The sequence below is a fragment of the Cannabis sativa genome, chromosome 4 (assembly GCF_029168945.1).
Source record: "Cannabis sativa cultivar Pink pepper isolate KNU-18-1 chromosome 4, ASM2916894v1, whole genome shotgun sequence".
NCBI lineage: Eukaryota > Viridiplantae > Streptophyta > Magnoliopsida > Rosales > Cannabaceae > Cannabis > Cannabis sativa.
The window spans coordinates 49,128,374-49,151,864 of record NC_083604.1 but is presented as its reverse complement, the minus strand read 5'-3'; the positions used below and the strand labels follow the sequence as shown (position 1 = coordinate 49,151,864).

Genomic DNA, 23,491 nt, shown 5'->3' with positions numbered 1-23,491 from the left:
ATTATTTTTTTTACTCCAATTTTTCACTTTAAAATACCACAATAATTTTAATTCCTAAAAAAAAAATAATAAATTAAATCTAAATCAAATATTTTAAATATAAAAATATATCTTATTTTTTTTTGACTCAAATCAGTATCTTTATTATTTAATAAAATCGTTAAAAATTATAGAACGTGCTGTAGAGGAACAATCCTCCAACTGAAGCATACGACCTAGAGAGAAACAAGAATCTCTGGCTAACCAGCGAGCCAGCTAGTTTGCAGATCGTTTGATAAAATGCAGTTCAACATTGTCGAAAGATAAAAGCAACGCACGAACATCATGCACTAAAAGGCCAAAAGAAGATGACATAGAGACTTTACTTTGAATAGCTTGTACGCATACCAAGTTGTCTGATTCCAAAATTACTTGTCCCCAATTGTGACAATCAATCCAACTTAATACTTCTTTGATGTCAACCATCTCAGCAACTTCAGGTTGAACCCTCCCTACATGACCCCGATTGAAAGCCTCCACGATATGACCATGGCAGTCGCGACCCACACAACCCCTCCCAAACCTGTCTTCAACCATCACAAACCAGACAACCATAAAACATCTCAAACTAGAAAATTTAGTTTTTCAAACCAGAAAACTTAGACTCTCAAACCAGAAAATAATGGCAAAAACCAAAACAATCTCAAACCAATAAACAAGAACCAATCTCAGACCATAAAACAATCACACCATGTCACAAAAGACAAGACATGGGGTAACGGAACAGAACGGAAGACAAAAGACAAGGCGGTGGCGTCGTTGATCGGTGACTCTGGCCGACGTGGACCGAACGGACGACGACCCACCGGCGACGCTCCTGGACTCGACTCCCCTGTACGGTTATGGCAAAAGCTTCTCGACTTCTCATCCCTCGACTCGGATCGACTCGCTGTAGGGTTTCTCTCCCCTCCGTATTACGTGGTCGATATATCTTATTAATTTCATGAAAATATTAATGTTTTTTAATTTATTTTAAACTTTAAGCTTATTAAATGTATATTTTTCACCATTAATCACAACCCCCAACTAGCTTATTGCTAGTCCTTAGCAATTCAAGCGAAGAAAACTAATAAACAAGTTGATTAACAAGTCAAACCAAGCAAAACTATCCAAGCATTTTCAAAATATTGGTAGAGAGTCAAAAATTTCTATCAAAGTTATTTAAGTTGTAATTCTAGAGTTGTGTGTGTGCATCAAACTTTTATTTATTTTTTTAAGCATTAACACAAATAGTATCGAAAAATCTTAAAAGTGTAAAGGTCTCAACTCCGATTTCCTTACGGGTATTGAAAGTACGTATTTGCATTGGGAGGGTGACACTCTTTTGGAGTTGGAAATGTAGCAATTAACGCACAAATGAGAGAGGATAAATATTTTTTAGGATAAACAATTTGAACAAGAATTGATAATAAGATAGACACATCAAACCAATAGAATTCAAATGACAAACAACATTTGGGATTTATATGAAACACTTACAAATTAAGAGCCAAAGAACTAACTATTAAAATAGAAAAGTACAACGATAAATATGTATATATATATTTTTTATTTTTTTATAGAGAAATATGATATTTCTCTATCTTTTTTTTTTTTTTTGAATAAGATACTAAATTGAAACACTTTTTTTTAGAGAGAAAATAATATTACTCTAGTTGTCTCACCTTTTTTTTTATTATATAAATATATATATTTTTTTTTATTTAGAAAAGATGCACACTACTTGAAAATTGAAATAAAATGATGTTGCTCTTGTTCTATAAATATATTTTTTTTTTATGATTTTTTTTCTCTTTTATTTACTTTTTTTTTATTATTTTTTTTACAAGAGACAACATATACGAAGGAATAAAAATACAAAGAAATAAAATAAGATTACAAAGAAATAAAAAAAAAATAAAGGTTCTTTATTACAAAAGAAATTAATCCCTCTAGTAAATGTCATGTTCGAAATTTTAAAAGTTTAACTTTGCCAACTCAAATGACCAATAAAAATTCAAAAAGTTATTTTCTCAACTCTCACAACTCACAAAAAAATGAAAAGTTTTACACTCAAATTATTTTTCTCAACTATATGTGTTAACAACAATTTCTTTACAAGTTTGGAAGTGCATAAAATAACTCTGAAAATACAACTTGGTAACAAAACATAGCAAAAATATGACTCAAACCATAATTTTACAATCATGCTCGGATAATTTTGAAAAAAATTGACCTAAAAATTCAACAAGATAATTAAAATTCTCCAAATGAACGCTCAACAGAGCTGACCACCCCCAACTCAAAATTAGACAGTGTCCTCAATGTAACAAAATATGAAATGAAGAAGATAGGGAAAAGAGTACACCTAATTGACGATATGTACGAGACGAGAGCTAAGATAACCTGATAATGGTAACAATAACAAACATAGAAAAAAAATGTAAAAAATAAAAATATAAAGATAAAATAAAATATTATAGCATATAGAAAGAAAAAAACAAATATTCAGAGTGTATAATCTGGGTCCTCAAGAAGCACCTCTTCATCAAAGCTCATACGCTCATTATAATATTTCAGTCTCTGGCCATTGACTCAAAAAGTCCTCCCATCGGTTGGCTCCTCAACCTCAACAGTACCGTTGGAGAATACTTGTTTCACCATATATGGACCAGTCCACCTTGATCTCAACTTACTAGGGTGGAGATTCAAACGAGAATCGTACGAATGTACTTTCTGATTCGGCTCAAAATGTTTTCTCAAGATCTGTTTATCGTGAGCAACTTTCAGCTTTGCTTTGTAAATCTTGGAGTTATCGTAAGCATCATTTCTCAACTCCTTAATTTCAGACAATCGGTGTTTTCGATTCATACTTGCTGCACTTAGATCGAAGTTCAAGGCCTTAATAGTCCAATAAGCTTTGTGCTCAAGTTCGACAGGTAAATGATATGTTTTTCCATGTACAAGCTGATAGGGAGACATCCCAAGAGGGGATTTGTAAGTTGTGCGGTATGCCCAAAGTGCGTCTTGAAGACGTGTTGACCAATCTTTTCGGTCAGGATTTACCATCTTTTCAAGAATGTTTTTGATCTCCCTATTAGCTAGCTCAGCTTGACCATTGGTTTGTGGATGATAGGCCTTTGCAACTTTGTGAAGTACATCGTACTTTTGCAAGAGAGCCTCAAAAGATCGGTTACAAAAATGAGTGCCTTAATCACTAATGATAGTGCAAGGGGTACCAAACCTTGATAACACATTTTCTTTTAAAAATTTCACAACTGAAGCGTTATCATTATTTTGACATGGTACCGCCTCGACCCATTCTGAAACATAATCCACAGCAAGAAGGCTGTAAAGGTAACCAAAAGAAGGCAGAAATGGTCCCATAAAGTCTATACCCCAACAATGAAATATTTCTATGACAAGGATTGGGTTCAAGGGCATCATGTGCCGACGGGACAAGGAGCCTAACCTTTGGCACCTTACACAAGAACGACAAAAATCATTGGTGTCTTTGAACAAAGTGGGCCAGTAAAGACCGCATTGTAAGATTTTTGCAGCGGTTTTCTTCACAAAAAAGTGACCACCACAAGCATCATTGTGGAAAAAATTTAGCAGACTAGACACCTCATCATCATGAATACATTTTCGCGTAATCTGGTCGGGGAAATACTTAAATAAGTATGGATCATCCCAAAAGAAGTTTCGTACCTCGACCAAGAATTTGCATTTGTCTTGTAAACTCCACTCAGAAGGGAGTTCACCAGTTACTAAGTAGTTGACAATGTGCGCATATCACGGTAACTTAGTAACAACGAAGAATTGTTCATAAGGGAAATCTTAATGAATAGGTGGGCCATCAGCGGGATCACTGAATTCAAGTCGGGACAAGTGATCGCTACTACATTTTCAACACCTTTCTTGTCTTTAATTGTTATGTCAAATTCTTGCAAGAAGAGGATCCAACTTGTTAGTGTTATTATTTTGTGAAAATTTTGTTCTGTTCAATGTCTAGTAGTGTCTGGTGTTTTTAGTCTGTTATATCTGCACTAGCGTTCTGTTAAGTCAGTTTCTGTTAAGTGTTAGTTAGTGCCAGGTGGAATATTTTTTGGATATATAAATAGTCGGTTTCAGTTAGTAAAATGTTCATCCATAAAATCGTATAGTTTGTTAATTCAGTTGTTCGTGGAGATAGTATCGTATCTAGCTTCTCGTTGTTGTGTCTACAGGTCAGATCGTATAGCTTGAAGATGGTCATCAATGGCGAAATGATCTGAGCCTGGAGTTGCTGAGTTCTAACTGAAGGGAGTTCAATGTCATCTTCATCATCAGATCTGAAGGGATTTCAGGTTGAAGAAATGTTGAAGAAGAACTCAGTTGCTGCACAAGGGATTGTGCACTAACAATCAGGATTCTTGATTGTTGTTGGTAATTCATAACTAATTGCTGTTAAGTTTGTATTTGATTCCTTTAGAGAGAATTGGAGATTCTAATACAAACCTATTGAGAATTAGTAGATGAATTTACCCTGGTTCGGGGAACCCAAGCACTAGTCGGCTGAGATGTGTTCTCAATGCAGATGAAGCTTGTAAATCTTTGTGTGATTTACTGCTTTATTATCGATTCAAGTCTATAATTCATATCTTGAAATCAATCAACCTAAAGATAATCAACTTGGTAATTTGGATCTTTAAAATCAACAAGTTGTACTTTCAATTGGTATCAGAGCCTTAAATTTTCTAAAAATTTGTGTTAGATCCTACTCTTGTCTAATTCTTAATCCTTGATTCTAGATTCAATCTTAAGGATTGATTCTGTCGTCACTAACCACCTCTGAGTTCTCTCTCGAAGAACTACGGAACGTTTGTGTGTCTGTTCTCCACTTCTTTGTGCAGGATGGAAATGTTTAGAGAAGGAGGTTCCACCTCGAGACCTCCGATGCTGGAAGGAGCCAACTATCCATAAAAGAAAACCAAGACGCGTGCTTTCTTGAGAGCTGTAGATGAAAGAGTATGGATGTCCATAGAAGAAGGGTGGTGGAAACAAATGATGATGGAGAGTGGAATCGTTATTCCCAAACCTATGAGCCAATGGACCACAGTTGAAATGGAAAGAGCTAATTTCAACTCGAAGGCCCTTCATGCTTTGTTTAATGCTGTCTCCACTAATCAGTTGAAGGTCATAGCCAATTGTGAAATTGCAAAGAAAGAATGGGAGAAGCTAAAAATTAAAAACGAGGGAACTGATGCTGTCAAGAAATCAAGACTGCGTGCCTTGGCAAAGGCCTTTGAAAATCTGACCATGGAGGAGGATGACTCCGTAGCTGAATTCCATGCAAAATTTTGTGATATCTCAAATGAATCGTATGCTCTAGGGAAAACTTACTCTAATTCAAAATTGGTTCGAAAGGTGCTTGGTGTTCTCCCCAGAAGATTCATTTCCAAAGTTACCTCAATCCAACAAATGAGAAACATTGAGGAACTTGATCTTGACAAACTCATCGGGTCCTTGCAAAATTATGAGCTATCACTGTCCAGGTGGAAGAAAACCAAGAAACAGAAGGAGGTGGTGAAAGAAAAGTCAGATTCAAGCATTGCACTTATTCACCAAGAAAACAAGAAACCAGATCTAGAAGAATTGAATGGCATTACTGACGAAACTGTTGCCTTGTTGACGAGAAACTATGCAAAATTCTTGAAAAAGAACTACAGAAGAAATTCCCCAGCTGACAAAGAAAATTTTCTCAAGAGAAACAAAGGTGTAAATTTCAAACAAGGACAAGCCCCTACTGATCAAAAAGGTCGAGGAATTAAGTGCAGAGAGTGTGATGGATATGGCCACATCCAGGCTGAGTGCGCCAACACACTAAAAAAGAAGAAGGCCCTTGCAGCAACCTGGAGTGATAGTGAAGAAGATAAGAACTCCACAGCCACTGAAGGATCAGATGAGGATAAGCAGGTACTGGCTTTCATGGCCCAAAGTTGTCATCCAATTGAGTCTCAAGATGATGCAGTATCCACCTCATCAGAAGCTGATAGCACAGGTCGACAAAATGCTTATGAAGAAATGTTTGCACAATGGGAGTACATGACTAAACAGATCCGTGTTCTAAAGAGTTCATTAGAGCAAGTGGAGACTGAAAAAGGAAAGTTAGAAGAGACTGTCAAAAACCTCAACAGACCTCTTGATGAAAAGGAGAATGAGATCTATAAACTCACAGCTGATCTAATTAGAACCAAGCACGCTTTATAATTCATTCCCCCAAGCAGTGCATCTATCAATCAAACCCTACAACTCTAGAAGCCCTATGGTGATCGAACCTCATTAGGATATAAGATGTTGTATAAACAAGGGAATGACCTGTCTGTTGAGAATTCTCTGCCCTCTAATGTTGATTCAACAAAGAAGGAAGATGAGTTACCTGACATCTCAACCACCATTAATGAATCTGACTCATTTGAGAAGAGATAGGTTCCAACTGGACCAACTAAACTCAAGTTTGAAGGAAGGAGGACTGATGCAGAAAATCTGCTACAGAATGACAATTTCATTCCTACATGTCATTTCTGTAATAGGAGAGGTCACATTCGTCCCAAGTGCTACAAATTGCAGAACTACTTGAAAGCAATGATCAATCGTCCAAATAGTTTCCCTCAACCGAATAAGTCGCATGGACGCAAACCTCATCAAGAATGGAAAATAAATTCCAAACCAAATCCTGGTGTAGGTTTGGTTGCAAAGCTATCCCTGTTTGCCTTTGTTGAAGGACAGTGGTACTTCGACAGTGGATGCTCTCGTCACATGACTGGAAATAAGAAATTGCTAGTTAACTACAAAGACGAAAAAGGGGGATCCGTGACTTTTGGGGATGGTAACAAAGGGCAGATTGCTGGGAGAGGTGATGTGAACGTGAATGGAGTGGCTCAGTTAACAAACGTCCTATATGTGAGAGGACTAAAAGCCAATCTCATCAGCATCGGCCAATTGTGTGAGGACAACCTCTCTGTAAGTTTCACTAAAACTCACTGTTTAGTTTCATCTGATGGGTGTGTTGTCTTAACAGGAAACAGAACAGTAGACCAGTGCTATGTTGTATGCAATACCATAGTGTGCAGGACCTTCATGGACAAACCTGACTTATGGCACTACAGGCTAGGGCATTTGAACTACAGAGATCTCCAAAGATTGGTGAAGCTTCAAGCTGTAAGGGGAATTCCTGACATGAAAGTGTCCAAGGAGAGAGTCTGTGGACCATGTCAGCTTGGAAAACAGCATAAGACACCTCATCCCCCAATTAAGAGACTCCTCACTTCTCGTGTGTTGGAACTAATGCATGTGGACTTAATGGGGCCAATGCAGAATGAAAGTATTAGTGGGAAAAGATAAGTAATGGTCTTGGTGGATAACTACTCTCGGTTTGCCTGGGTCGAATTTCTTAGAGAAAAGTCTGACACATTCGGATCGTTTTCTGCCTTGATATTGAGACTGCAAACTGAGAAAGACTCCAAAGTTGGAAAAGTATTTAGGCTGAGAAGTGACCATGGAAAAGAGTTCGAAAATTCCATATTCTAAGAGTTATGTAATTGAATGGGAATTCATCATGAATTTTCAGCCGCAAAAACTCCTCAGCATAATGGAGTTGTTGAGCGAAAAAACAGAACTCTCCAAGAAATGGCTCGAGTCATGATGCAAGCCAAGGATATTTCAAAACGATTTTGGGCTGAAGCTGTCAATACTGCCTGCTATGTGTGCAATAGAGTTCATCTTCGCATTGGTACCTCTCAAACTGCTTATGAGCTATGGAAAGGAAGACCTCCAAACGTGAGCCACATGCACATTTTCGGATGTACGTGTTATGTTCTGAATGATCGTGATCACTTGGCCAAGTTTGATCCCAGGAGTGATGAAGGGACATTTCTGGGGTACTCCACCAACAGTCGTGCTTACAGGGTATTCAATAAAAGGACTCTCTCTGTGGTCGAATCAATGAACGTGAAATTTGATGACTTAGAATGACATGAAGAAGTGTGGGTCGAGGATGATGCACCTGCCCTCTCTGGCCCTAGACCAGTCATCACTAGACCGCCTCAAGTGTATCCTGACACTCCTATAGATTCTCTAAATACAGAACCAGGTGTATCAGGTGATAATCAAGCAACTGCCAGTGACCCAGGAAGAGGAAATGAAGTTGATAGTGCCCTGACCAAAGAACCCCAACAAGCAAAATTATATAAAAATGGACCCCCATCCTGGGTTCAGAAAGCTCATCCTCAGGCCACTGTCATAGGAGATCCGAATGACACCATAGTCACTAGACGAGAATTGCAGAACTTGTTAGCCTTTGCATGCTATCTATCACAAATTGAGCCCAAAAGTGTCCGAGATGCCCTGTTGGATGAGTTCTGGTTGGCTGCAATGCAGGATGAAATGGGAAATTTTAAAAGACTTGGTGTCTGGATAATGGTCCCTCAGCCAGATGGTGCGAATGTTATAGGGACAAAATGGCTTTTTAAAAACAAGTCTGATGAATTTGGGACAGTGACTCGAAATAAAGCAAAATATATTGCAGCTGGCAGCTGCTGTAGTCAATTAATATGGCTGAATAAAATGCTCACTGATTATGGATATCCTCAACACACACTGACCATTTTCTGTGACAGTACAAGCGCCATAAACATCTCTAAGAACCCTGTGCAGCCCTCTCGGACTAAACACATCGACATCAGGTACCACTTTATCCGAGATCTAGTTGAGTCAAATATGCTGTCAGTATCTCATGTGCCCACAACTAATCAATTAGCAGATCTTTTCACTAAAGCTTTAGATACTCAAACTTTTACTCACTTAAGAACATGTATTGGTCTCTGTACTATCTAAACTGTTCTTAGTGTCATCTGATCAATATATTTTGCCTATGAGTATTCTTGTGTTTCAAAGTCTCTTGAGCAATGGGTTGTTCTGTCTATCCGCATCTACTATATGCTACTTCAAATGATACTAAGCTTGAATCTTCCCCAGATAAAAAGGCTACCTCTTCCAGATGCAATGGGAAGAGCTCTCTTAAACCTTTTACTAATAAGTAGTATGCTCCTTCTCTATTAGTTCTTGGTGATCAAAGAGGACGGCTACATCTCTTGAAGAGAGTGAAAGCCATGTCTGGGTACAAAAGAAAGAGCCAGAGTGTTATAAAAAAAAGGCTTTATATTAAAAAAAAAACAAAAAACATTAGTTCTTTTTCTCATATCAGTTTTTGCTTAGTTGAGAGAGTGGTCTAGCTGATCTTCACTCTTCTTGGACCACATGAGACCACTTCTCACACACGTATGGAGATTCAAGTTTTAGTGCTCTCATGCGTATCATTATGGATGGGTGTGGGGTAATGATCTGTTGCTCAAGGTGTGCAATTTTTTTACTCAGAAGCTATATTCATTGATCAGTTGATACCGTTTTTTTTCTAAAATTTGAGTATCCCTAAGTCTTTTATTATCTGATTTGTCTAAGTGTGGGCTGTGTGCAAATATTGTTGGCATATTTGACAGATTTCTGGTCTCTATATTACTCTCATTACCTGATGACGTTGGTTTGTTTCATTTTGTGTGCCGTATTATGTGGTGGCAAATATTCAATTTGGGCGCGTGCATTTTCTTTGGCGAAGATCAAATTTAAAAAAATGATCATTATTTTTGCCTGGTCAGTTGTGTCAGGGTGCCTATACTTAAGGCCTACGGAAAGTGATCAGTCTCACTCTTTAACTTTCCTCTCAGAAACCCTAAGCGCTGCAACATTCAACCCTTTTTCTCTCTAAAATGGAGAATACCACCCCCATCGCAGTACCCCCTGTTGCTATGCTTGTTCCATCCATGGCAATGACTGTTGATCCTACAGTGGCTCCTACAGTAGAGACTACACTACCTAATCCCTGTCGTGACATTGTCCTCTACCAGTTGGAGGTCAGTGGTTCTGCTCATCATCATGAATACATTTTCGCGTAATATGGTCGGGGAAATACTTAAATAAGTATGGATCATCCCAAAAGAAGTTTCGTACCTCGACCAAGAATTTGCATTTATCTTGTAAACTCCACTTAGAAGGGAGTTCACCAGTTACTAATTAGTTAACAATGTGCACTTATCACGGTAACTTAGTAACAACGAAGAATTGTTCATAAGGGAAATCTTTATGAATAGGTGGGCCATCAGCGAGATCACTGAATTCAAGTCGGGACAAGTGATCGGCTACTACATTTTCAACACCTTTCTTGTCTTTAATTGTTATGTCAAATTCTTGCAAGAAGAGGATCCAACTTGTTAGTGTTATTATTTTGTGAAAATTTTGTTCAGTTCAATGTCTAGTAGTGTCTGGTAATTTTAGTCTGTTATATCTGCACTAGCATTCTATTAAGTCAGTTTCTGTTAAGTGTTAGTTAGTGCCAGGTGGACTATTTTTTGGATATATAAATAGTCGGTTTCAGTTAGTAAAATGTTCATCCATAAAATCGTATAGTTTGTTAATTCACTTGTTCGTGGAGATAGTGTCGTATCTTGCTTCTCGTTGTTGTGTCTACAGGTCCGATCGTATAGCTTGAAGATGATCATCAATGGCGAAATGATCTGAGCCTGGAGTTGCTGACTTCTAACTGAAGGGAGTTCAATGTCATCTTCGTCATCAGATCTGAAGGGATTTCAGGTTGAAGAAATGTTGAAGAAGAACTTAGTTGCTGCACAAGGGATTGTGCACTAACAATCATGATTCTTGATTGTTGTTGGTAATTCATTACTAATTGCTGTTAAGTTTGTATTTGATTCCTTTAGAGAGAATTGGAGATTCTAATACAAACCTATTGAGCATTAGTAGATTAATTTACCCTGGTTCGGGGAACCTAGGCACAAGTCGGCTGAGATGTGTTCTCAATGTAGATGAAGCTTGTAAATCTTTGTGTGATTTACTGCTTTATTATCGATTCAAGTCTATAATTCATATCTTGAAATCAATCAACCGAAAGATAATCAACTTGGTAATTTGGATCTTTAAAATCAACAAGTTGTACTTTCAATTGGTATCAGAGCCTTAAATTTTCTAAAAATTTGTGTTAGATCCTACTCTTGTGTGATTCTTAATCCTTGATTCTTGATTCAATCTTAAGGATTGATTCTGTCGTCACTAACCACCTCTGAGTTCTCTCTCGAAGAACTACGGAACGTTTGTGTGTCTGTTCTCCACTTCTTATTGCAGGATGGAAATGTTTAGAGAAGGAGGTTCCACCTCGAGACCTCTGATGCTGGAAGGAGCCAACTATCCATACAGGAAAACCAAGATGTGTGCTTTCTTGAGAGCTGTAGATGAAAGAGTATGGATGTCCATAGAAGAAGGGTGGTGGAAACAAATGATGATGGAGAATGAAATCGTTATTCCCAAACCTATGACCCAGTGGACCACAGTTGAAACGGAAAGAGCTAATTTCAACTCGAAGGCCCTTCATGCTTTGTTTAATGTTGTCTCCACTAATCAGTTGAAGGTCATAGCCAATTGTGAAATTGCAAAGGAAGCATGGGAGAAGCTGAAAATTAAAAACGAGGGAACTGATGCTGTCAAGAAATCAAGACTGCGTGCCTTGGCAAAGGCCTTTGAAAATCAGACCATGGAGGAGGATGAGTCCATAGCTGAATTCCATGCAAAATTGTGTGATATCTCAAATGAATCATATGCTCTAGGGAAAACTTACTCTAATTCAAAATTGGTTCGAAAGGTGCTTGGTGTTCTCCCCAGAAGATTCATTTCCAAAGTTTCCTCAATCCAACAAATGAGAAACATTGAGGAACTCAATCTTGACGAACTCATCGGGTCCTTGCAAAATTATGAGCTATCATTGTCCAGGTGGAAGAAAACCAAGAAACAGAAGGAGGTGGTGAAAGAAAAGTCAGATGCAAGCATTGCACTTATTCACCAAGAAAACAAGAAACCAGATCTAGAAGAATTGAATGGCATTACTGACGAAACTGTTGCCTTGTTGACGAGGAACTATGAAAAATTCTTGAAAAAGAACTACAGAAGAAATTCCCCAGCTGACAAAGAAAATTTTCTCAAGAGAAACAAAGGTGTCAATGTCAAACAAGGACAAGCCCCTACTGATCAAAAAGGTCGAGGAATTAAGTGCAGAGAGTGTGATGGATATGGCCACATCCAGGCTGAGTGCGCCAACACACTAAAAAAGAAGAAGGCCCTTACAACAACCTGGAGTGATAGTGAAGAAGAAAAGAACTCCACAGCCACTGAAGGATCAGATGAGGATAAGCAGGTACTGGCTTTCATGGCCCAAAGTATCCACCTCATCAGAAGCTGATAGCACAGGTCGATAAAATGCTTATGAAGAAATGTTTGCACAATGGGAGTACATGACTAAACAGATCCGTGTTCTAAAGAGTTCATTAGAGCAAGTGGAGACTGAAAAAGGAAAGTTAGAAGACACTGTCAAAAACCTCAACAGACTTCTTGATGAAAAGGAGAATGAGATCTATAAACTCACAACTGATCTAATTAGAACCAAGCACGCTTTACAATTCATTCCCCCAAGCACTGCAGCTATCAATCAAACCCTACAGCTCTAGAAGCCCTATGGTGATCGAACCTCATTAGGATATAAGATGTTGTATAAACAAGGGAATGACCCGTCTGTTGAGAATTCTCTGCCCTCTAATGTTGATTCAACAAAGAAGGAAGATGAGTTACCTGACATCTCAACCACCATTAACGAATTTGACTCATTTGAGAAGAGATAGGTTCCAACTGGACCAACTAAACTAAAGTTTGAAGGAAGGAGGACTGATGCAGAAAATCTGCTACAGAATGACAATTTCATTCCTACATGTCATTTCTGTAATAGGAGAGGTCACATTCGTCCCAAGTGCTACAAATTGCAGAACTACTTGAAAGCAATGATCAATCGTCCAAATAGTTTCCCTCAACCGAATAAGTCGCATGGACGCAAACCTCGTCAAGAATGGAAAATAAATTCCAAACCAAATCCTGGTGTAGGTTTGGTTGCAAAGCTATCCCTGTTTGCCTTTGTTGAAGGGCAGTGGTACTTCGACAGTGGATGCTCTCGTCACGTGACTAGAAATAAGAAATTGCTAGTAAACTACAAACACAAAAAAGGGGGATCCGTGACTTTTGGGGATGGTAACAAAGGGCAGATTGCTGGGAGAGGTGATGTGAACGTGAATGGAGTGGCTCAGTTAACAAACGTCCTGTATGTGAGAGGACTAAAAGCCAATCTCATCAGCATCGACCAATTGTGTGACGACAACCTCTCTGTAAGTTTCACTAAAACTCAATGTTTAGTTTCATCTGATGGGTGTGTTGTCTTAACAGGAAACAGAACAGTAGACCAGTGCTATGTTGTATGCAATACCATAGTGTGCAGGACCTTCATGGACAAACCTGACTTATGGGACTACAGGCTAGGGCATTTGAACTACAGAGATCTCCAAAGATTGGTGAAGCTTCAAGCTGTAAGGGGAATTCCTGACATGAAAGTGTCCAAGGAGAGAGTCTGTGGACCATGTCAGCTTGGAAAACAGCATTAGACACCTCATCCCCCAATTAATAGACTCCTCACTTCTCGTGTGTTGGAACTAATGCATGTGGACTTAATGGGGCCAATGCAGAATGAAAGTATCAGTGTTAAAAGATATGTAATGGTCTTGGTGGATAACTACTCTCGGTTTGCCTGGGTCGAATTTCTTAGAGAAAAGTCTGACACATTCGGATCGTTTTCTGCCTTGATATTGAGACTGCAAACTGAGAAAGACTCCAAAGTTGGAAAAGTATTTAGGCTAAGAAGTGACCATGGAAAAGAGTTCGAAAATTCCATATTCTAAGAGTTATGTAATGGAATGGGAATTCATCATGAATTTTCAGCCGCAAAAACTCCTCAGCATAATGGAGTTGTTGAGCGAAAAAACAGAACTCTCCAAGAAATGGCTCGAGTCATGATGCAAGCCAAGGATATTTCAAAACGATTTTGGGCTGAAGCTGTCAATACTGCCTGCTATGTGTGCAATAGAGTTCATCTTCGCATTGGTACCTCTCAAACTGCTTATGAGCTATGGAAAGGAAGACCTCAAAACGTGAGCCACATGCACATTTTCGGATGTACGTGTTATGTTCTGAATGATCGTGATCACTTGGCCAAGTTTGATCCCAGGAGTGATGAAGGGACATTTCTGGGGTACTCCACCAACAGTCGTGCTTACAGGGTATTCAATAAAAGGACTCTCTCTGTGGTCGAATCAATGAACGTGAAATTTGATGACTTAGAAGGACATGAAGAAGTGTGGGTCGAGGATGATGCACGTGTCCTCTATGGCCCTAGAGCAGTCATCACTAGACCGCCTCAAGTGTATCCTGACACTCCTACAGAGTCTCTAAATACAGAACCAGGTGTATCAGGTGATAATCAAGCAACTGCCAGTGACCCAGGAAGAGGAAATGAAGTTGATAGTGCCCTGACCAAAGAACCCCAACAAGCAAAATTATATAAAAATGGACCCCCATCCTGGGTTCAGAAAGCTCATCCTCAGGCCACTGTCATAGGAGATCCAAATGACACCATGGTCACTAGACGAGAATTGCAGAACTTGTTAGCCTTTGCATGCTATCTATAACAAATTGAGCCCAAAAGTGTCCGAGATGCCCTGTTGGATGAGTTCTGGTTGGCTGCAATGCATGATGAAATGGGAAATTTTAAAAGACTTGGTGTCTGGATAATGGTCCCTCAGCCAGATGGTGCGAATGTTATAGGGAGAAAATGGCTTTTTAAAAACAAGTCTGATGAATTTGGGACAGTGACTCGAAATAAAGCTCGGCTTGTGGCTCAAGGATATAGTCAGGTAGAAGGAATCGACTTTGATGAAACCTTTGCACCAGTGGCATGATTAGAATCTATACGACTGCTACTCATCATTGCATGCTTCCTGAAGATCAAACTCTTCCAAATGGACGTCAAGAGTGCTTTTCTCAATGGGGTAATTCAAGAGGAAGTCTATGTCAAACAACCACAGGGATTTGAAGATCCACATCATCCACACCACGTGTACAAGCTCAATAAAGCCTGATGTGGACTGAAACAGGCTCCACGCGCTTGGTATGATCGACTCACCTCATTTCTCATCTCTCATGGCTTCATCTGAGGTACTGCAGATAGCACTCTATTCATTAAACATATTGAAAGAGGAATTTTTGTTGCCCAAATATATGTTGATGACATCATTTTTGGCTCAACTTGTGATAGTGAAGTCCATACATTTGTCACCTTAATGACTAATGAGTTTAATAGGTGACCTTAATTTCTTTCTAGGACTCTAAATAAAACAACTAGATCATGGCACATTCATATCACAGTCCAAATATGTCAAGTCTATGTTAGATAAGTTTGGATTCTCACAGGTCAAGCATGCACATACACCAATAGGCACCACATCCAAATTGTCACGAGATGAGTCTGGTGACCCTGTAGACCCCCCTCTATACAGATGTATGATAGGTGGCTTACTGTATCTCACAGCGAGTCGTCCTAATATATCCTTCAGTGTATGTTTATGTGCCAGGTATCAAGCCAATCCTAAACAGTCCCATCTCTCTGCAGTCAAAAGAATTTTCAAATATCTACCTAGGACAGTTAACTATGGTCTTTGGTATAGTTGTGACACCAATACTTCTTTGGTAGGATATAGTGACTCTGATTGGGCAGGGTGTTTAGATGATAGGAAAAGCACTTCAGGGGGATGCTTTTACATTGGGAATAACCTAGTCTCGTGGTATAGCAAAAACAGCAGTCCATCTCACTTTCCACTGCAGAAGCAAAATATATTGCAGCTGGCAGCTGCTGCAGTCAATTAATATGGCTGAATAAAATGCTCACTGATTATGGATATCCTCAACACACACTGACCATTTTCTGTGACAGTACAAGCGCCATAAACATCTCTAAGAACCCTGTGCAGCCCTCTCGGACTAAACACATCGACATCAGGTACCACTTTATCCGAGATCTAGTTGAGTCAAATATGCTGTCAGTATCTCATGTGCCCACAACTAATCAATTAGCAGATCTTTTCACTAAAGCTTTAGATACTCAAACTTTTACTCACTTAAGAACATGTCTTGGTCTCTGTACTATCTAAACTGTTCTTAGTGTCATCTGAACAATATATTTTGCCTATGAGTATTCTTGTGTTTCAAAGTCTCTTGAGCAATGGGTTGTTCTGTCTATCCCCATCTACTATATGCTACTTCAAATGATACTAAGCTTGAATCTTCCCCAGATAAAAAGGCTACCTCTTCCAGATGCAATGGGAAGAGCTCTCTTAAACCTTTTACTAATAAGTAGTATGCTCTTTCTCTATTAGTTCTTGGTGATCAAAGAGGACGGCTACATCTCTTGAAGAGATTGAAAGCCATGTCTGGGTACAAAAGAAAGAGCCAGAGTGTTATAAAAAAAAAAGGCTTTATATAAAAAAAAAAACACAAAAAATCGTTCTTTTTCTCATATCAGTTTTTGCTTAGTTGAGAGAGTGGTCCAGCTGATCTTCACTCTTCTTGGACCATATGAGATCACTTCTCACACACGTATGGAGATTCAAGTTTTAGTGCTCTCATGCGTATCATTGTGGATGGGTGTGGGGTAATGATCTGTTGCTCAAGGTGTGCAATTTTTTTACTCAGAAGCTATATTCATTGATCAGTTGATACCGTTTTTTTTTTCTAAAATTTGAGTATCCCTAAGTTTTTTATTATCTGATTTGTCTAAGTGTGGGCTGTGTGCAAATATTGTTGGCATATTTGACAGATATCTATTCTCTATATTACTCTCATTACCTGATGACGTTGGTTTGTTTCATTTTGTGTGTCGTATTATGTGGTGGAAAATATTCAATTTGGGCGCGTGCGTTTTCTTTGGCGAAGATCAAATTTAAAAAAATGATCATTATTTTTGCCTGGTCAGTTGTGTCAGGGTGCCTATACTTAAGGCCTACGGAAAGTGATCAATCTCACTCTTTCACTTTCTTCTCAGAAACCCTAAGCCCTGCAACATTCAACCCTTTTTCTCTCTAAAATGGAGAATACCACCCCCATTGCAGTACCCCCTGGTGCTATGTTTGTTCCATCCATGGCAATGACTGTTGATCCTACAGTGGCTCCTACAGTCGAGACTACACTGCCTAATCCCTGTCGTGACATTGTCCTCTACCAGTCGGAGGTTGGTGGTTCTGCTCATCACCCAAGTCTTGAGTCGACTCCGTCTCCGCCCTCACCCCCGGTCAGTCAGAAACCTCGTACGTTTCTAGGTAAGGCTCCTCCCCTGTCTAAAAAGGTTAGACCTTCTCTGTCGTCACCTTCCTCACTTGTGTCAAAATGAGTCACTCGTTCTTCGTCGAGTCATCAACCTCCCTCAAAACCCGTAGGACTTCCTCGTCCTCCATCTAAGGTTTCTATTCCTACCCCAACCAGTGAACGTGTTCAACCCAAACGAAAGTCCTCATGTGATACCACGTATCAACCACCTGAAAAGAAATCCAAGACAAAACCCATTCCAGTTGCCTCTACAGATTCATCTCCTAAACATTCGTCTAGAGGTTCTAAAAAATCCAAACTTCCCAAAGCACCTATATCGACTGTCGACCTAGCATCTGTACAATGCTTTGTTGATGCCTCTAAAGCCTCTGTTTATCAACGGTGGTTTGGTAATCGTGAGCTTTGGTTCGAACAAGCGGTTATCTTAGATGATTTTCCTAAACTGCATGAGTTTTTAAAACTCAGGAAATGGGTAAACACGGTCACTAACTTGTCTGCTCCTCATCCCATCTTAGTTCGAGAATTCTATGCCAACCTAGATAGGACTGTTATTGCTGAGGGTCATCCAGGGTGTGTGAGTGCCTTTGTTAGGGGTCATAGAGTTCCATTTGGTCCATCCACTATTGCATGCTTGTTGAAAGTTGAGTCCATCAGAAAACCAACATATGGGAAACAATTCAATCCAGATCAAACTTTGATGGGTAGAGTGCTAACTGGTAGGGATGACTATATTTGGGAGAAACAGGAAATCTTGGTCACTCATCTGACTCCATTCTATAGGGTTCTTCATCGGGTAGCTTTGTACAATTGGTTCCCTAATTCTCATTTGTCATCTGTTACACTTGAGATTGGCAAGTTCTTGTATGTTGTAGGAACTCATCTGTCCATTGATCTGCCATCGCTCATATTTGAAAGGATACTTGAAGCCTAAGAAACTACTGGCACTCGTAACAAGCTCCCATTTCCAAGCCTTGTTCAACGAGTTCTTATGGCTGCTCACCCTCCTCTTACAACGCATGACTATCAAGTTCAAAATCCTGTTCTCAGTAAGAGCTTTCTCTCTATGGTCAATAGGAAGCCCTCATCAACCACTCCCTCTGTATCAAAAGTGAGTAAAGGCAAGTCTCCTATGTTCAAAGGGCTTTCAGATTCCAGCTGGCAGGTACAAATGTTTTCTGAGTTTCAATCTTTTTCCAAACGTTATAAGAAGGATCAAAAATGTCAACTTGCCTTTGAGGCCTCCATGTATCAAATGGTTCGCTCTATCAAGTCGACTCTTTTACACAATTTTCCTGGGGATTCTCTGCCTGACATCTCTCTGCCTGAGTTTCATCGAGATTTGTTTGGAGTATCATCTGATACGTCTAGAAGTAATGCACATGTGCAGCGGGAGCCTTCAGCATTTGACCCTGTCACCAGTTCAGCCCAACCTGATCTGAATCCTCCAGCTGACTCGCCTCCAGTAATCTCTGCAACACCTTTGGTGTCGACTAGGCCACATTCCCAGGGGGAGTCTGGCACAGAACAGGATCCAACAGCTCATATTCAATGAAGGGGGAGATATTTGTAATTCGTTTTGTTTTATGGTAGCTCTGTTTATATTCCTAAAGACATTTATATTTGGATCATTAATTCTGGAATTGCTATTTCTTTTGTGGTCTTTAGTTTTTTTTGTTAGTCATTGAACATAACCTGTCAAGGGGGAGAATGTTAGTGTCATTATTTTGTGACAGTTTTGTTCTGTTCAATGTCTAGTCGTGTCTGGTGTTTTTAGTCTGTTATATCTGCACTAGCGTTCTGTTAAGTCAGTTTCTGTTAAGTGTTAGTTAGTGCCAGGTGGACTATTTTGTGGATATATAAATAGTCGGTTTCAGTTAGTAAAATGTTCATCCATAAAATCGTATAGTTTGTTAATTCAGTTCATTGTGGAGATAGTGTCGTATCTTGCTTCTTGTTGTTGTGTCTACAGGTCAGATGTATAGCTTGAAGATGGTCATCAATGGCGGAATGATCTGAGCCTCGAGTTGCTGAGTTCTAACTGAAGGGAGTTTTGTGTCATCTTCATCATCAGATCTGAAGGGATTTCAGGTTGAAGAAATGTTGAAGAAGAACTCAGTTGCTGCACAAGGGATTGTGCACTAACAATCAGGATTCTTGATTGTTGTTGGTAATTCATTACTAATTGTTGTTAAGTTTGTATTTTATTCCTTTAGAGAGAATTGGAGATTGTAATACGAACCTATTGAGTATTAGTAGATGAATTAACCCTGGTTCGGGGAACCCAAGCACTAGTCGGCTGAGATGTGTTCTCAGTGCAGATGAAGCTTGTAAATCTTTGTGTGATTTACTGCTTTATTATCGATTCAAGTCTATAATTCATATCTTGAAATCAATCAACCTAAAGAGAATCAACTTGGTAATTTGGATCTTTAAAATCAACAAGCTGTACTTTCACAACTAATTAAGCGCGCCTTATCATCCTTTTTGGAAAGGAGGTACTTAAGGGTGGAGTGATCGGTGAAGATCGTAATAGGTGATCCAATCAAGTAAGCTCAGAATTTGTCAAGAGCAAAGACTATGGCAAGCAACTCTTTTTTAGTAGTGGAATAGTTCATTTGAGCACTATTTAGAGTTCTACTTACATAGTAGACAAGAAAAGGTTTCCCCTCCCTTTGTTGTCCAAGAACAGCTCCAACAGTAAAATTACTAGCGTCACACATGATTTCGAATGGAAGAGTCCAATCGGGTGACTGAATAATGGGAGCAGAAGTGAGTGAGTTCACAAGTGTTCGGAAGGACTCCTCACACTTCAGTGTCCACTCAAAAGTAGCATCTTTGGCTAGGACGTTGCATAATGGACGAGAAATCATTGAAAATTTTTGTATGAACCTCCTATAAAAACTAGCATGGGATAGAAATGACCGGATGTATTTCACAGTCTTAGGGGTAGGCAATTTAGAGATGAGGTCAATTTTAGACTTGTCAACCTCAATCCCTCTTTCAGAAATAATGTGGCCTAAGACAATTCAAGAAGATACCATGAAATGGCACTTTTCCCAATTAAGAACAAGACCTTTCTCGATGCATCGTTTTAAAACGGCTTCAAGATTCAGAAGTCATGTGTCAAAAGATTTTCCAAAGACGGTTAAGACATCCATGTAAACTTCCATGGTGTTTTCAATCATGTCACTGAAAATGCTCATCATGCATCTTTGGAAAGTAGCTGGTGCATTACATAGTCCAAATGGCATACGCCGGAAAGCATATGTTCCGAAAGGACAAGTGAAAGTGGTCTTTTCTTGGTCCTCTTATGCAATCTCAATCTAATAGTAACCTGAATAATCATGGAGAAAGCAATAGAAAGGATGACCAGCTACGCGCTCAAGAATTTGATCAATGAATGGCAGCGGGAAATGATCTTTACGGTAGGCAGCATTCAATTTTCGATAATCGATGCACATACGCCAACCCGTCACTGTTCTTGTGGGAACAAGGGTCCCTTTTTCATTTTGGACAACGGTAACACCTGATTTCTTAGGCCCTACCTGAACTGGACTGACCCATTTAGTGTCGGCTACTGGGTAAATGATACCTACATCAAGAAGTTTTAACACTTCATTTTTCACTACTTCTTTAATCGATGGGTTCAATCTTTTTTGAGGGTCCCTTCGTGGGATAACCTCTTCTTTTAGATTAATTCGATGGGTGGAAATTCGAGGGCTAATACCTTTGATATCAATAAGCGTCCAACCTATCGCAAGTTTGTATTTTGGTAGTAGCTCGAGTAACTACAATTCTTGAGAAAGTTGAAGGTCGGACGAGATGATAACTGGAAAGGTGTCGCCATCTCCCTGGAAATCATGTTTCAAACATTTGGAAGTTGGTTTAGTTGAACATTGGGAGTTTTTTCAGCGAAAGCTTTTAGTTCTTACCTCTCACGAGGTAATGCTTCAAAGTGTGGTTTCCAAAATTTCTTCCCTCTATTTTGTGTGTCCAAGTGATCAACAGTAGCGAGAGTGGACTCAACAAGACTGGGATTTTCATTTTCGAAGTGAGAGAGGAGTTCATCAAGATTAACAAAATTTCTTTGCAATTGATTCTCCTCAGAAATAAGATTGTCAATCATGAATGTTTGATGACATTCTTCATCCTCTTAAAGTTGTTTCCCAATGTGAAATTTTTTGACCTCAAGTGTCATATTTCTGAATGATATTTTCATTTGACCATTACGATAATTAATCAAAGCATTTGCAGTGGCAAAGAATGGTCTTCCACGGATGATAGGAATTTTCAATTCCATGTTGACCATAGATTGGGTATCAAGAACAAGGAAGTGTACGGGGTAATAGAATTTCTCAATTTAAACAAGAACATCCTCAACGATGCTCTGAGGCTTTTTGATAGAGCGGTCAGCAAGTTGTAGCACAACAAATGTTGGCTTCATTTCTACAAGACCAAGTTGCGAATACACAGAGTAAGGCATGAGATTCAAACTCACGCTAAGGTCAAGCAAAGCTTGGTTGACTTCATAAGTCCTAATTTGGCATGAAATGGTGGGACAATCAGGATCATTGTATTTTGGCGGTGTCTTTTGTTCAATCACCGGACTCACTTATTCAGTCAAGAAAGCAATCTTCTTGACATGGTGCTTTCTTTTTGCAGTGCAAAAGTCCTTGATGATTTTGGCATAAGCTGACACTTATTTTATCACGTGGAGCAAAGGAAGATTAATCTTCACTTGTGTCAAGTGCTCAAGGAGTTCATCTTGGTTTTCAAGAATTTTCTCAACAAGTCTAAGAGCCTGGGGAAATGGTACTTTGACTTGAGCATTGAGTGGTGCACTGTCAGGGGCAACTTTTGGATTTGAAGCAGTGGTTTTGATGAATGGATCGTCCAAAGTTTTATCACTTCTTGTTGTGATGACGTTAACCCCTTTAATAATGGGATCCTTAGAGGTGGAAGTTTCAGCCATATGTTCCCCTTATGCATTGAATTGAGGTTAGGAAGGAAGTTTGCCTTTCTCAGAAATAGCCAAGGATGCGGTCAATTTTGAAAATTGACTTTTTATTTCTTGGACATCTTCCTTTAACTGATGATTTATTTTGGTTTGTTCCTCAATGAATGTATGAATGGTATTTTCAAGGGAGTTCCCTTGTTGTTGAGCATTGTATTGGGGCGCAGGATATGTCTTTGGAGGTTGAGCTTGATTCTCATTTCTCCATTTTCCTGTTGATGTTTGAGCTTGGTTGGAATTATCTCTCCAACTGAAATTCGGGTGGTTTCTCTAATTAGGGTTGTACATATGGGAGAATGGCTTATTATATTGCCCTAAGGCATTGCATTGCTCCTCATGAACCCCCCTCATTTCTTTGAAAACTAAGAAGTCCTTAGCTAAATGCTCATTTTCTCCATAAATGAAACAAGGTTCAGGTGGTCTTGTTTGAGCTTGGGCAACCAAGCGCCCTTTTCGGCCATCTTTATTTGAAAGGATTTCAACTTTCTTTTTTAAAGCTTCGACTTGGGCCTTTATATTGCCCTCTTCCCGCAGTTGGTAAATCCCAGCTGGTCGATTTCTATTGGTGCTTTCAGCAGCAGTTGGACCAATCCATGTGTGAGATTTTTCAGCAAGCTTAATGAGAAACTCAAGAGCTTCTTCGGGTTCCTTTTGAAGAAACACACTGTTACACATCATTTCTACGAATTAGCGCTCATGACTTGTGAGGCCTTCGTAGAAGTAGCTCACGATTCTCCAACTTTCATACCCATGGTGTGGACACTGACTTAGGAGATCTTTAAAATCTCTCCCAAACTTGATAGAACGTTTCAATGTCTTTTTGGGAAAATATTGAGAATTGTCTTTTCAAACTGTTGGTCTTATGGATGGGGAAATATTTAACAAAAAATGTTTTGGTCATTCTATCCCATGTTCCAATAGACCTAGATCTTAAAGAAAACCACCAACTTTTAGCTTTATCCTTCAAAGAGAAAGGGAAAAACTTTAAACGTGCAGCATCATTGTGTTGGGTTTTATGCCGTAAATAAAACTCTATTTCAATGTAATCTAGATTATTCAATATCAATAAAATAACAGAAGTATTTTTCATTCATTTGTGTATGTTTT

General features: G+C 39.1%; 3 protein-coding genes across 3 annotated transcripts; all 3 read left to right on the top strand.

Annotated features, from left to right (window-relative positions):
* The first annotated feature begins 9,824 nt into the window (after window positions 1–9,824).
* Window positions 9,825–12,623, top strand: LOC133036968 (uncharacterized). The gene is made up of 3 exons (XM_061113756.1): window positions 9,825–10,006; window positions 11,251–12,313; window positions 12,423–12,623. Exons 1-3 carry the CDS (start codon window positions 9,825–9,827, stop codon window positions 12,621–12,623), a joined length of 1,446 nt encoding a protein of 481 aa, XP_060969739.1.
* A 2,413-nt stretch (window positions 12,624–15,036) lies between these two features.
* Window positions 15,037–15,915, top strand: LOC133036967 (uncharacterized mitochondrial protein AtMg00240-like). The gene is made up of 3 exons (XM_061113755.1): window positions 15,037–15,041; window positions 15,147–15,207; window positions 15,463–15,915. Exons 1-3 carry the CDS (start codon window positions 15,037–15,039, stop codon window positions 15,913–15,915), a joined length of 519 nt encoding a protein of 172 aa, XP_060969738.1.
* Window positions 15,916–17,131: 1,216 nt separating this feature from the next.
* LOC115713572 (uncharacterized) lies at window positions 17,132–18,301 on the top strand. The gene is made up of 2 exons (XM_061113754.1): window positions 17,132–17,363; window positions 17,481–18,301. Exons 1-2 carry the CDS (start codon window positions 17,132–17,134, stop codon window positions 18,299–18,301), a joined length of 1,053 nt encoding a protein of 350 aa, XP_060969737.1.
* The last annotated feature ends 5,190 nt before the right edge of the window (window positions 18,302–23,491 follow it).